General features: G+C 36.7%; 1 protein-coding gene across 9 annotated transcripts in view; it reads left to right on the plus strand.

Annotated features, from left to right (window-relative positions):
* Positions 1–12,676, plus strand: part of SMG7 (SMG7 nonsense mediated mRNA decay factor) — a 95,218-nt gene that overhangs the window by 60,340 nt on the left and 22,202 nt on the right. For all 9 annotated transcript variants that reach the window (XM_047705684.1, XM_047705691.1, XM_047705688.1 and 6 more), the window contains 4 exons: positions 7,912–8,083; positions 9,257–9,328; positions 10,195–10,345; positions 10,722–10,857. In XM_047705684.1, coding sequence (XP_047561640.1) covers positions 7,912–8,083; positions 9,257–9,328; positions 10,195–10,345; positions 10,722–10,857 — 531 coding nt within the window. The remainder of the gene's footprint in view (positions 1–7,911; positions 8,084–9,256; positions 9,329–10,194; positions 10,346–10,721; positions 10,858–12,676) is intronic.

The following is a 12,676-nucleotide window of genomic DNA, read 5'->3' on the forward strand; positions in this document are numbered from 1 at the left end:
AAAACGTTCCTCACAGTTCATTATTGAAAGAACTCAAGTATGGTTCTTATTCTCGAAATTTATTTTCAAATTTATGTCAGCTTCTAACAGTAAAAGTCGATGTTTCTGGAGAGAGGGATTGTGGTATGCTGCTAACTAGTCCTTAAAGTAGATGTTAAAGATTAATTCATTCCACAAGTAGCTTTTATTTTATTTTTTATTTTTATTTTTTTCAGTGGCTGATTTTTGTTTTTATTTTTGTTTTTATTTTTTATTTTTTTATTAACATATAATATATTATTAGCCCTAGGGGTACAGGTCTGTGAATCGCCAGGTTTACACACTTCACAGCACCCACCATAGCACATACTCTCCCCAGTGTCCATAACCCCACCACCCTCTCCCTACCCTCCTCCCCCCGGCAACCTGCAGTTTGTTTTGTGAGATTAAGAGTCTCTTATGATTTGTCTCCCTCCCGATCCCATCTTGTTTCATTTATTCTTTTCCTATCCCCCAAACCCCCCATGTTGCATATCCACTTCCTCATATCAGTGAAATCATATGATAGTTGTCTTTCTCTGTTTGACTTATTTCGCTAAGCAAATACCCTCTAGTTCCATCCATGTTGTCGCAAATGGCAAGATTTCACTTTCCTTTGATGGCTTCATAGTATTCCGTTGTATATATATACCACATCTTCTTTATCCATTCATCTGTTGATGGACATCTAGGTTCTTTCCATAGTTTGGCTATTCCACAAGTAGCTTTTAAAAGCCTACTATTTGTAAAGTACAATACAGATACTGGGAATATAGAGGGGAAGGAGTCTTCCTTTAAGGGGACATAGAGTCTGAATGAAGAGGTGGAAACATTAATAGATATTCTCTTTGCTTTCTGATTATAAAAATAATGCATACTCATTTCAAGAAATTTGGAAATTACACAAAAATAAAAATTTTTTTAATTAATTTTCCCATTCAGGATAGATTACTATTTTAGTATATATATCCTTCTGGTGTTTTAGTAATTTTGAACATACAAGACATGTAGGACAAATAGCCTTATATCTGCTTTATAAACATAATGTAAATTTTTCCTTGTGTTGTTAAACAGTTTGATAAAGATCTTTGCGTATAAAGCATTTTCTCTAATATTGAATTATTTCATGATAACCAGTTCTTCACTGGATGATGAATGAAATCACTGGATGAATGAAATTTTAAAACTGTTGATACATGTTGTTTTCCCAAAAGATTATCATTTATATTTTTGTATTTCTATCAGCAGTATATGCAAGTGTCTGTCTTGATGTGTGTTGTTCGTGCTCGCTTCGGCAGCACATATACTAAAAAATTGATGTGTGTTGTTAGCGTTGTGTTTTCAGTAAAAGTAAATGAATGATTAAGTGAATGATTAAATGAATAACTCATATTTAATAAATGGAAAATGACTTTTCATTTAAAATTTAACATCTGAATTGCTAGTGTTGAACTGGATTCATATTTTATTAGATATTTGTATTTTATATAAATCATCAGCTTACTTTTCCTGTTCATTGTTTGGACCCTATTTTTTTCCAGAGCTCTTTATACATGAGAGATACTAATTTTTTATTGGTTTTTGGCAAATATCTCCAGTTTCTCCTTTTGTTTTTCATTTTATTCAGAGCTTCCTAACGTTACCAGGTTTGTTTATTTATTTTTTTTGTACTGTAGTCTTTTCTTTGTCCATAGATCAGTGAATATTTAATAAGGACAATGATATTTCTATGTAAAAGAACAAATAGATATTATAACTTAAATCATTAAATTTGAAAATAACACAATGTCTTAAAATAGAGTAATGATCAAATTATGGCATATCTGTAAAATGGAAGTTTATGAAACTATTATAAGTGATATTTATGATTTTTTTAAATGATGGAAAAATTATGGCATTATTGAGTGGAAAATCATACAAAATTATGTATACAGTTTGACTCATATGTTAATCGAGGCATCTCAGCTCAGAGTATTAACAAAAATGTTGTCTCTTCCTCCCTCTCTCCATCACTGCTTTCAGCTGTGCTTTGTTGAGTTCCAGATTTCCGTCATAACTTTTTAGAAGGATTCCGTAATGTTCTGGTTGACTTTACGTTTTTGAAACATAGTCTGTTTTTTAAACTCCTGTCTCATTTCTGATTCAGATTTATTTTCCTTTCCTTTCCTATGCAAAAGAAACTGGAATTGTGAATGAACACAGCTGAATAGAGGGAACAGTAGGGACTCTAAGCAGCTGGCCCTGGTGGAGGGAGAGGGAAGGCATTCACATGTTGCAATATGTTTTTATAATAGCCATTGTACAGATTGGTTTGTCACCTTGAAACTTGATTCTTGACCTTTTTAAAGATACAATATATATGTAACACATTTCCAAAGCTTTAATTGCACATTGATGAAACAGATCTGCAAGGAAGGAAAGCAAGAATCAACATTTTTATTGAGGGAGCATGATATTTGTAAAAAAAAAAAAAAAAAAAATTTGGGCAGGTGAATAATAAAATCATTCTCAAATTATCTGATAAGGAAAATACATGAGTGATCTAATTTTGAAATTTATTTTTTCAATTTTTATAGTCATTGTTGAGGAAGTACAATAATTGTAGAATGCACATCAATAAACTTTTTCAGATATTAGCATTAATAGAACTTTTTACTTCCATTTTTATGTTGTCTTGGTTTGATCATTGAAACAGTTAATGGTATTGCTGACAGTAATGTTTTATACATTTTTCTTGATTACATGCAGTGCAGATTAAGCCACCAGATTGAAGGAATAGACCAAGTCCAGATCATTGTACAACCTTACAGGACAAGATGAGTTTTGAATTTAGTCTTTTTAAGTATAGTTGCAAGCCATTGGAAAGGAGGCCAGGGAGTAACATGATAAAGTTTGTGTTTTTAGAAGATTATCCTGGCTGTTGTATGGAGGATTAATTATTGGGGGTCAGGAATGGAAGCTAATTAGGATGCCCCTGTGACAATGGAAAGAAATTGATGGATTTTTTGAAGAATAGCAAGTAGACTTGCTGATGGATCAGATTGGATATGTGGAATCAGGGTAGGGGAAGAATTATCAGGTGACTTGAGGTATCCGATTGAGCAGCTAGATTACTGCTTGTACCATTTACTGAGATGGGGAGTACTGGAGAGAAAGCATCTCTGCTTGTATTAAATGAGATAGCCTATTGGAGATCTGAGTGCAGGTGTCAGGAAATATAGATAAACTTGGAGCTCAGTAAAAAGGTCAGGGTTGGAGTAAATTTTATGATTACAATAAAGAATCCCCAACTTAGCCTGACATTAGTCTTTGGTATTTAAAACCACAGGACTAACAAACAGTGATTTGAAGGGGCACATGGCACCCAAATGTCTCTAGAAGGATTGTCCACAATAACCACAATATGGAAAGAGCCCAGATGTCCATTGACAGATGAATGGGTAAAGAAGATGTGCGCGCGTGCGTGTGTGTGTGTGTGTAAATAAAATGGAATATTTCAGCCATCAAAAGAATGAAATCTTGACATTTGCAAAGATGTAGATAGAACTAGAGGGTATTATGCTGAGTGAAATAAGTCAGTCAGAGACAGATACCATATAATTTCACTCATGTGGAGTTTAAGAAACAAAGCAGATGAACATAGGGGAAGGGAAGGAAAAATAAAATAAGATGAAAATTGAGAAGAAGGCAAACCGTAAGAGACGCTGAACTCTAGGAAGCAAGCGGGGTTGTGGTGGGGTGAGGGATCGGGGGTGGGTAGTTGGGTGATGAGCACGAAGGAGGACGTGTGATGTAATGAGCCCTGGGTGTTACGTGCAGACTGATGAGTCACTAAATTCTACCTCCCAAGACAAACTAAATAAATAAATTTTTAAAACCACAGGACTAGGTGAGAACAGGTTAGCACAAGTGGAGCCACCATTGCAGTAGTAGAAAATCAGACACTGGCGACTTAGAAGCCAAGAGAAAAGCATTTCAGTAAGGAGTGAGAGTGACCAACTCTGGCGAGTGCTGCCAAGAAGTCAAGTAATGGGATTAAAAACGGACCAATTAGGGGTGCCTGGGTGGCTCAGTGGGTTAAGCCTCTGCCTTCGGCTCAGGTCATGATCTCAGGGTCCTGGGATTGAGCCCCAACATCAGGCTCTCTGATCAGCAGGGAGCCTGCTTCCCCCTCCTCCTCTGCCTGCCTCTCTGCCTACTTGTGATCTCTCTCTCTCTGTCAAATAAATAAATAAAATCTTAAAAAAAAAAGGGACCAATTAGATTTGACTACATGGAAGTCCCTGGTGACATTAACAAATACTGTATTTCTTCATTTCTAAACTATTTTCATATTTTAGCATCTCTAAAACAGGGATAAGTTCAAAGAAGATTGTAAGTCACTGTTTAATGGGCAGTATTTTTTTTTCTCAGTGTGATAAATAATAGTTTATCTTATAATTTGTGGTATCTTGGATTTGATGCATTGTGACTTTGGTAAAGTGGTGGGGATAGAAATCTAATTGAAGGGAATTGAGAAGAGACTGATACCTGTCATCCTCAGCTACAATTTCTGTGAAGATGGTCATTTTGTCAGCCATTGAAAGCATGGTACCTCAAGCCAGAAGGAAATTCTCAAAGTAAAGATGTAACATTCTGCTGTAGGTTTTTTGAAAACATCAAAGAACTGAACAGATAGTTGTTACTCTAAGAAAGTGGGAGCCAAAAGGAAAGTATCACTAAGTTTCTGTAGTAATTTGAAAGGTGATGTTCTGTACCTTCATTATTAGTTCTCCATTCTTAACATAGGGCAAAGACTAAGGAGCAGTGGAATAGTACAATACAGAGTTTTCACAGAATAATTGCCAAATATAGATCTGTTTCTCTTCTTCGTTGCCACCTTACTTCTGCATCTAAACCCACTAGAGAGCTCTCACCCAGAACCTCTGAGTCCGAAGGAACTTTTCTGGTATCTTCCTCTGCAGCCCCTGGGTTCAGACAAAAATTTTATTAGAGGAGGCATTCCACATGATGCTCCAGCCATGTTTGATTTACCTTTCGTGAATGTCCTTTTATCTTCTTGGTAGATGTTCCGCCTTGCCTAATTTTCTAGTCTGTTCTTTCAGTACTTACCAAACTCCATTCTCCACCACCTGTCATGTTTCTTCTTGTCATCTTATGCAGTCATCTGGTTTTGTTGTGTTTTTTTCACCCCATTTTTTTTGTTTCTTTCTATACTTCTTGCTTTTAATGTTTCCTGATTCTAACCATTCTGGGCTTTAACTTGTTTACCTAATTTTATGCCAGCAAATTTCTTGCCTATAACAAATGTATAGGTATAAGTAAAGCTGAAGTAGATAATTTCTTTGCTTAGTAAGAAACACAGAACTTGTATTCGGTTCTGAAAATGGTTTTTAACTTAGGAAAAATGTGGGACATTTCAAATCCTGAGTGGGGTCCTCAGGATGTCTTACTTTATATTTTGAGTTCTGCACATGTTAGAAAGAGTGATGATAGAATAAAGGTATTTCTAATTCTATAACTTTAGTCAAATCACTTGGTATTTCTGTTGCTTTCATATCCTTATCTGAAAAAATGGAGCTTTATAACTATATGTACTGTATTGTTAGTAGTTTATCACAAGGATAAGTGAGACAAAGGTATCAAGTAACCTAAGGAATAATGTTGACTATAAATGTAGATTATTCTCTTGGCTTATGTTCATGTCATGTTTGATATCTCTTGCTGTTCACTGCCCCTTCCCTTCCCCACTCCCACTTTATCTACCCGTCTTGCTCATCTGGTCGTGAGCTCTTTAAGAAGGTAGGTTTTCTTACTCATCTCTGTTGCTTACCGTGGTGTCTGATACAGTACCAGATGTGTGAATGAATATATTGGTAAATAAATATTTGAATGAATGGGAGTAGAATGCAAAGAGTTCTCTGGGGGCCAAGAATGAAACCCTTGGGGAGCAAGGTAGGTGGAGAAAAGTCTTTGGATAAAGGGGACTGAAAAGGAATGGTTGGTAAGACAAAACAACAGCTACAAAGCAACGCAACAGCTAGCAAAGCTCAGTGATGAGTCATAAGGTCGACTGTTCTAAATGCAGCAAAGAGATCCAATAAGATGATGACTGAAAGTGTCCATTGTATTTGCTTATTAGATAACTGGTTGTTATATGGACAGCAGTTTCAGTAGAGAGGTGGTGGGACGGCAAGAGGGTTTGTGTGGAAGGCAGATCACAATGCAATAAAGAGCGACTAGGAATTCAGAAAGCAGATAGCACATATGTGGATTCCTCTGAAGGAGTTTGGTAAGAAAAAGAGACATTAGAAGGTTGCTGGAGAAGGAATCTAAGGTCAAGGAGGAGAGTGTTTTGGTTTGGGGTTTTTTTAATTATTATTTTCTATAGACGACGCTTGATATTCGTAGGTTACAGCAAAGAAGCATGAGAAGTTGGAAGTAGACATGAGACAGAGGGGACAATAGGCAGGAGGCAGACAAGAATGAGATAGGTATGCTTAGGCAGAGGAGTTAGTTCTGACCAGGAGGAGGTACCTTTAATAGTGAGACTAATGGAAAAAGGAAAAAAATGGGTGGTTTATATAATGTCAAAAGTCCCTTCCAGATCTGTAATACCATCAGATCTGTTACGTATGCAAAGATATGAACTGACATAGGGGTTGAGAAAGTAAATCTCAAGGGGGCATGTGGGTGGCTCAGTTGGTTAAGCAGTGGACTCTCGATCTTAGCTCAGGTCTTAATACCAGCGTCGCGAGTTTAAGCCCGGTGTTGGGCTCCATGCTGGGTGTGGAACTTACCTAAAAAATCAGTCTGTCTTCTATCTCAAGGAACTCCTAAAGTCTGACAAATATGTTGGCTTGTATTTAAGTCATATTTGTAACCACCCAATCATTAATGTTATTTTGTATGTGTTTCTTTTTTTTTTTCTTTCTTTTTTTTTTTTTTTACGATTATTTGAGGGAGAGATAGAGGGAAAGTGGGTAAGCATAAGCAGGAGGAGTAGGGAGAGGGAAAGAGACTCTCTAGCAGACTTTTCTCTGAGCAAGGAACCTGAGGCGGGGGTTGATCTCATGACCCTGAGATCATGACCTCAGCTGAAACCAAGAGTTGGTCCCTTAACCAACTGCGCCACCCAGGAGCCCTGGTTTTTATGTTTCTAAGAGGAATAGTAGATTTCTTGGAGTTGCTTGCTAAATATAAATGAATACCCTATTTAGGTAAAGTCTTTTTTAATAATGTTTCTGTTCCCTTTTTTTTTTTTTTTTAAGATTTATTTTTGCATTATTTTGGGGTGGGAGACAGAGTGTGTAAGAGGGAGAATCCCGGGGAGACTCCCCTGTTAGGGCAGGGCCTACCACTGGGCCCATCTCAGGAGCACTGAAATCACTACCTGAGTAAAAATCAAGAGCCAGATACTTAACTGACTAAGCCATCAAGGTGTTCTGCTTTTCTTTCTATTTATTTATTTGTTTATATTATTTTAAAGATCTTATTTATTTATTTATTTGAGAGAAAGAGGGAGGGACGGAGGGAGAGAAGCAGACTCCCTGCTGTGTGTGGAGCCCAACTCTTGGGCTTGATCCCAAGACCCTGAGATCATGACTAGAGCCAAAATCAAGTCAGACGCTTAACCGACTGAGCCACCCAGGCATCCCCACTCTGTTCCTTTTAGAGGCACGTCCTAGATGGCTCTAATATTTGAGAATTTAAAAGATAAAAGATTTATAATAAATGTTACTAGTTATATCCTATTTTCTTCAGTCTTTGCTCACGTCTCAATTGTATATGATATTAGGTACACATGTTAAAGTATATAAACTTTACTGTTAGAATACTTCTGACTTACCGATTCTGGCTTATCACTAAGTCTTGTTCATGTTTTCCTTGTAGTTATTACAAGAACTATGTACAGTGTTTAATGTAGATTTACCATGCCGTGTGAAGTCTTCCCAATTGGGAATTATCAGCAATAAACAGACGCATACCAGCGCCATAGTGAAGCCACAGTCTAGCTCCTGCTCCTATATCTGCCAGCACTGCCTCGTCCACCTTGGAGACATTGGTGAGCCTTTGGTGTGAAGGGATTGCTAATACATTCATCCTTTTCTTTGGCATAGTCACAGAAGGAAACTCTTTTCCTTCAAACAGGATTGCACACAATTTAGATAGTCATTAGTAGAAACTAAAATGTAAATTAACTTAAATTTTCTCAATATTTCGGAATTGGCAACAGATCTTGAAGGTGTCAACTTCCATATTAAGATTTAAGTTTCCTTCGGACTCATGCAGATGTAGGCAAAAAAAGTGTAATCAAAGCTAAATTTTTCAAAGTGGTGCCATGTCTTCTAAATTGAAAGTATCCTCTTGGAATTGCAGGGTTTGTAAGTTCCTTCTTCTGAAGCTAGCTTGTCTTCTTTCCTTCCTATCAGTTTATTAAAACCTCTTTTTAAATTGTTTCCTTTTTACAGTTAAATTTTATTTCTATTTTATATATTTTATCTGCGAGTGTTCTGTAACTTATCCTCAAGGTTAACCTAAAAAGGTTGTAAAACAAATTAACTATGGGATTATGTTTCAACTGTCCTCAAATAATAAGGAATGGAGAACTTTACTGCTTTAAGTTCAAAGATTTTTAGATTTCTTGATATCATAAATCACTGACCTCCATGAGCGGTCACATCAGAGTAAGCACCAGGTTCTACACGGAGAATCAGTGAGCAGTGTATTTAGGTTGTTTTTCCTGTCAGTGTATTCTGTGCACACACGTGCTTAATATTGAAGTAGGTATGAGGCATTTTCCAAAATCACTGTATAAGATATTGAGGAAATACATAATTTTCAGATCATATTGTATAGTGTTTTTTATTTTGTTTTGTTTTTAAGTGCCATATAACTCACCCCTTCTTGTGGGCCGGCTCCAGGTCACCAGCATAGTCTGTAATGGGAGCTGGTGACGCATGACACTGGAGGACCTGAAAATGGGGGCTAGGTAAGCTTTAAAATTGGTTACGTGATGAATGTCCTAAATAGGGAAGGCCAGATGGACACTTTACGCATAATCCTATAGTTAATTTGTTTTAACGTATCTTCGGTCTTTAATGATCTTAAATTAATTTTAATGTGTTTATTATCTTTAGAATTGAAAAGTATAGTTGCTTTGGAAATATTACCCTACTGGTTTTTTATTCATTTGTTTGCTTGTTTTTAAACTACGTGTTTGTTTTTCTCCTTTCAGCTCGATACAGAAACCAGACCAGCCAGGCAGAGTCCTACTATAGGCACGCAGCTCAGCTTGTCCCCTCTAATGGTGAGTGGGTCTCCTACCTCAACTTGTGGATGACTGTGAAACTTTATAACAATACGGAAAATAACTCAAGGCTCATCTCCCGTCTTCATCTTTTATGAAAGCAAAAGATTTCAAGTTTTGGTATTGCATTTTGGGGATTTGGTATTGATTGATTTGGAGTTTGGGTCATATTCTTTCTTTTAATTGTATATTCTGTATAACCAGAAATGAATATTTTAATAAGATTGTTGTTCTCAGTAAACCAGTATAAATAGAATATCTCCCAGTGTGATCTAAAATTGTTTCAACAAGTTAACTTTGGCTTCCTTAATTACTTATAAAATAATTATCCCTTAATACCACCATTTCCTTACTAGAAAAATTGTATTTTATTACCTAAAAGACAGGACTTTTGTCTTTTGATGACCTTGGGATCAGAATTAGCAGTGGTTCTTGTTTGGTGATCCACATCATTCTTGTTAAGCCATGTTGAAATTTTTGATTCTCAAAGGAGCCCCTTTGCAGCAGGGGGTGGCAGTGTGCACCTGGTTTCCTACTTGGCTGTGGCTGCTTCCCTGCTACAGTGGCCATAGAGACTCTTAAGCCCAGAAAGCCAAGAAGATTTGCTGTCTAGCCCTTTCTAAAGCCTTGTTTAAACGTAATAGTACTCTCTCCCCTTATTGTGTACTTCTTAACCTAAACGTAGTATGTGCTGTTGTGGGAGTGTGCTATTTTAAATTAATACCCATTTGTAATGAGGTAGTCATGAGATTTACTTTATAAAAAACTCTGCATTGTTAACTTAAAGGTTTAAAAACTGATCATCTACACTCTGATAGCAAGACTGTGCATCTTGGTTACTATAGAATCTTCACTTTCTCCTCTAGGTCAGCCTTATAATCAGTTGGCTATTTTAGCTTCTTCCAAAGGAGACCATCTGACCACAATTTTCTACTACTGCAGAAGCATCGCTGTGAAGTTCCCTTTCCCAGCTGCCTCCACTAATCTACAAAAAGCACTTTCTAAAGCACTGGAAAGGTAGGGTTGACTTTTCCAACAGGAGTTGGTGTAATCTGGTGGCCTTCACCTGTCAAATTTGGGCATGCGAGTACTGATAGTTACCTGTGTTGCTCTTCTGTTTGCCTACTTTTTAAAAACACAGATATATTTTAATAGTTTTGCATGCAGTCGTTGCTGAGTTTCAAGCAATCTGCATCTTATTTGTTCCTAGTAGAGGAATACAGACTGCCCAATACCGATGACGCCTCTGAGTGTGTTGCAGATGAAAAGTTAGCTGCAGATTCCTCTCCTTGTGTATCAGGTGCTCAGTGTGTTTTTGCAGACTGAAACCTCTGTGAGGAGGTATTAGCCATTTTGCTGCTTAAGACTCATGGAAGTTTTTCTTTCATTTCAGCCGGGATGAGGTGAAAACCAAATGGGGTGTTTCTGACTTCATCAAGGCCTTTATTAAATTCCACGGTCATGTGTACCTGAGTAAGAGCTTGGAAAAGTTGAGCCCTCTTCGAGAGAAATTGGAAGAACAGTTTAAGGTTAGATTTAAAAAATACAGAGTGTTTTGTCTTGTCTAACAGGAAACATAAAATTTAGGGGAAGCTGACTTCCAGTTTTTATGTCATTACTTAACTATGAACTGTTGGTAAAAATTAAATTTGAAGCATATGGAATTCGTGCATACAGCATCCCCTCACTTTAAACAAAGATACCGTCTGTAGAGAAACATGGCGGCCGTGTTTGCATTAAAGAGCTGCCGTTTGGCAGAGAGTGCTAAAGTGAGGAAAAACAACTTCTTCCTTCCTTCCTTCTCAGATCAGGCACCTTCCTTTCTCGGTTTTGAAAGTACACTTTTGATGGTTTTTATATTCTAGGTAGGATTCTGGTACCTACTTTATAATACTTCATTCTGCAAACCTAGTTCTTTATTCTCATAGTGCTTTGATCCATTGGGATTTGTGGTAGTTTGAAGGAAAGGAATGAGAATTTCACTCTACAGGACTGTATTTTACCAATTTGTGTAAGGAGATAAATTTAAATAACCTTTGTTCATATGAAAATGATCTTCTATTAGTATATTAAATTAGCAGTTTATATGTAGTCTAGTATATGAAATATGGGAGGAGTCAAGATTAAACATTACCTTTGTTTTCAAATTATTTATTCAAATACTTAATTGCCTGTCAGTCACTGTTTTAGTCACTAGGATCAATAGCAAACAAGACAGTCTAAAGAACATTTTCTATTTCTTGGTTACTTCTGGGTATCTAAACACTTGGGGAATTATCTATAATTGCCTTATAGTTTCATAAGTATTAAAAAAGTAACATATTCCAGAAATTGTAGAGTTTAGATACTTAAGAGACATAATTAGCCAAATGTCGTCAATGCAAAGTACTTTTTACAGATAATCATTTTGTAGTTGACACTTCTTATGTATAAGAGATTGTACTAAATAACTATAATAGAAATAGTTTGTTTTAAAATAAGCTTCTAGAGTCCCCTGCTGTTTTCTGCTTCTTTTGGTGGCCTATTTAAACTTTTAATCCATGATTTATAGAGTCAGGTGCATGAAAGGAACAGCTAATTTTTATGCCCTAAGCTGTTCTGTCTGGACAGAACAAACAAGTCTGAAAAGTTTCATTTTAAGTGTTCAGATAGATGAAGGATTATTTTAAAATAAACTTATCTTTGTTTTTGAGGTCAGAACTGAAATCTTAAATCTTAAAAAAGAGATCTGTAGGGGGTTGCTGGTGATTCTCTCTTTTGAGAGCTTTTAAGTCAGGTTGACAGCCATCTTTCATGGATGGTTTAGGTACAATTCTATAAAATAGCAGAGGATTGGACCAGATGATCTCTTGAGATTGTTCCTGGCTCTCTATCTATGAAAGATATATTCCCTAAGTGGGGAGAGAGGGGGAAATGAGATCTTCTCTATGTAAGTTATTCTGGTCTAGAATCTAGTCATTTGCATTTGACGCAACCTCAGACACTGATATTCTCTTCAAGTATAAATGTATAAAGATTTTGTTTATTTATTTATTTGAGAGAGAGCATGTACACACAAGCTGGAGGAAGGGGCAGGGACGAATGGCTCTGTCTTGAGCAACTGAGGGTAGAGCCTAGTTTGGGGCTCAGTCATAGGATCCCGAGATCATGATCTGAGCCAAAACTAAGAGTCCGACATTTTAACTGACTGAGCCACCAAGGCACCCCTCAAGTACATATTTCTTTCTTTCTTTTTTTTTTTTTAAGATTTTTATTTGTTTATTTGACAGAGATTACAAGCACGCAGGGAGGCAGGCAGGGGAGTGGGGGGGGGGAATCAGGCTCCCTGCTGAGCAGAGAGCACGATGA

The sequence above is a fragment of the Lutra lutra genome, chromosome 15 (genome assembly GCF_902655055.1).
Source record: "Lutra lutra chromosome 15, mLutLut1.2, whole genome shotgun sequence".
Classification (NCBI taxonomy): Eukaryota; Metazoa; Chordata; class Mammalia; order Carnivora; family Mustelidae; genus Lutra; species Lutra lutra.